The sequence below is a fragment of the Acanthisitta chloris genome, unplaced genomic scaffold (genome assembly GCF_000695815.1).
Source record: "Acanthisitta chloris isolate BGI_N310 unplaced genomic scaffold, ASM69581v1 scaffold35446, whole genome shotgun sequence".
Lineage (NCBI taxonomy): Eukaryota > Metazoa > Chordata > Aves > Passeriformes > Acanthisittidae > Acanthisitta > Acanthisitta chloris.
The window spans coordinates 4,223-5,450 of record NW_008679282.1 but is presented as its reverse complement, the minus strand read 5'-3'; the positions used below and the strand labels follow the sequence as shown (position 1 = coordinate 5,450).

Here is a 1,228-nt window from a genome sequence, read left to right as displayed (position 1 = left end):
CTATCTCTCATTGTAGCATTTGGAGGTAGATGCTTATCCTCATGGGCCAAGGAGAGTAGTTTACTTCTCCTGCTGGTTTTAATGCAATGTTTTATTGTATTTAGTGTCTGAACAAGGATATCCTCTATCTCTCAAAGGAAAGGTAATAAACAGTAGGACTCAGTCATTCCACAAGGTATAATTCAGTTTCTCGGAGTTACTTTTGTAGTTCTTTACTTCTGTGGTATAATCTTGGTGTAAATAAAAACTTGTGAGTTTTCAAAATATTTGTGTCAATCTAGGTTTTAGCTTTGAAATCTGAAATTTGCTCTGCTGCATAACTACATTTTATTTTCTTGTGGGTTTTTTCCTTAGGTTGGAGATATTGTAATGGTAAAAGAAGATGAAACATTCCCATGTGATTTAATATTTCTATCCAGTAGTAGAGGAGATGGAACATGTTTTGTCACAACAGCTAGTCTGGATGGTGAATCCAGTCATAAAGTAAGTATATGTTCTACATATCCTTTTTTCAGGCAAAGTTTGCTGTTAATTTTTTACACAGATCACAGTGTGACTTTATGCTTATATGTGTGAGCAGACACACTAATTTGTGCCACTACATTTCTGTTGACTTCATTTCTCTATAAGTCACATTATTTTATGGAAAGCTTTAAAACATACTTATTTTTGTTTTGGTCTGAGTCCCACGTGGCCTTGCAGGTTTCAGAGATAATGCAGTAACTTTCTGTACTTCAGTGCTTTCATGGTGACCTGATTTGTGACTGCACTGCAAGGTGCTTGCACGCAAGCATAGAATCATTCAGATTAAAAAAGACCATGTGAGAAGATGCCCAATTAGTAGCATTTAAATGTGCATCTTACTCCAGCTAGAAGCTCTTACATAAACGTTCTAAATCTATTTCATGCTGAACCAAAGTATGTGTGCAGATTAATCATAGAATCATAGAATTGAAGGGTTGGAAAGGACCTTACAGATCATCTAGTCCCAACCCCCTGCCCTGGGCAGGGACACCTCCTCACCAGATCAGGTTGCTCAAGGCTTCAGCCAACCTGGCTATGAGCACTGCCAGGGTTGGGGCAACCACAGCCTCCCTGGGCAACCTGGGACAGTGTCTCACCACCCTCACAGGGAAAAAATTATTTTATTTTCTAACCTGGACTTTCCCTCCTTCAGTTTGAACCCATTACTCCTTGTCCTGTCACTGCAGTTCCTAACACAGAGTTC

The 1,228-nt window shown here is 39.2% G+C and overlaps 1 protein-coding gene across 1 annotated transcript in view; it reads left to right on the top strand.

Annotated features, from left to right (window-relative positions):
* The first annotated feature begins 360 nt into the window (after window positions 1-360).
* LOC103804620 (probable phospholipid-transporting ATPase IH) overlaps window positions 361-1,228 on the top strand; it is a 2,565-nt gene continuing 1,697 nt past the window's right edge. Inside the window, exon 1 of the mRNA XM_009077234.1 lies at window positions 361-483. Coding sequence (XP_009075482.1) covers window positions 370-483 — 114 coding nt within the window. The 5' untranslated portion in view covers window positions 361-369. The remainder of the gene's footprint in view (window positions 484-1,228) is intronic.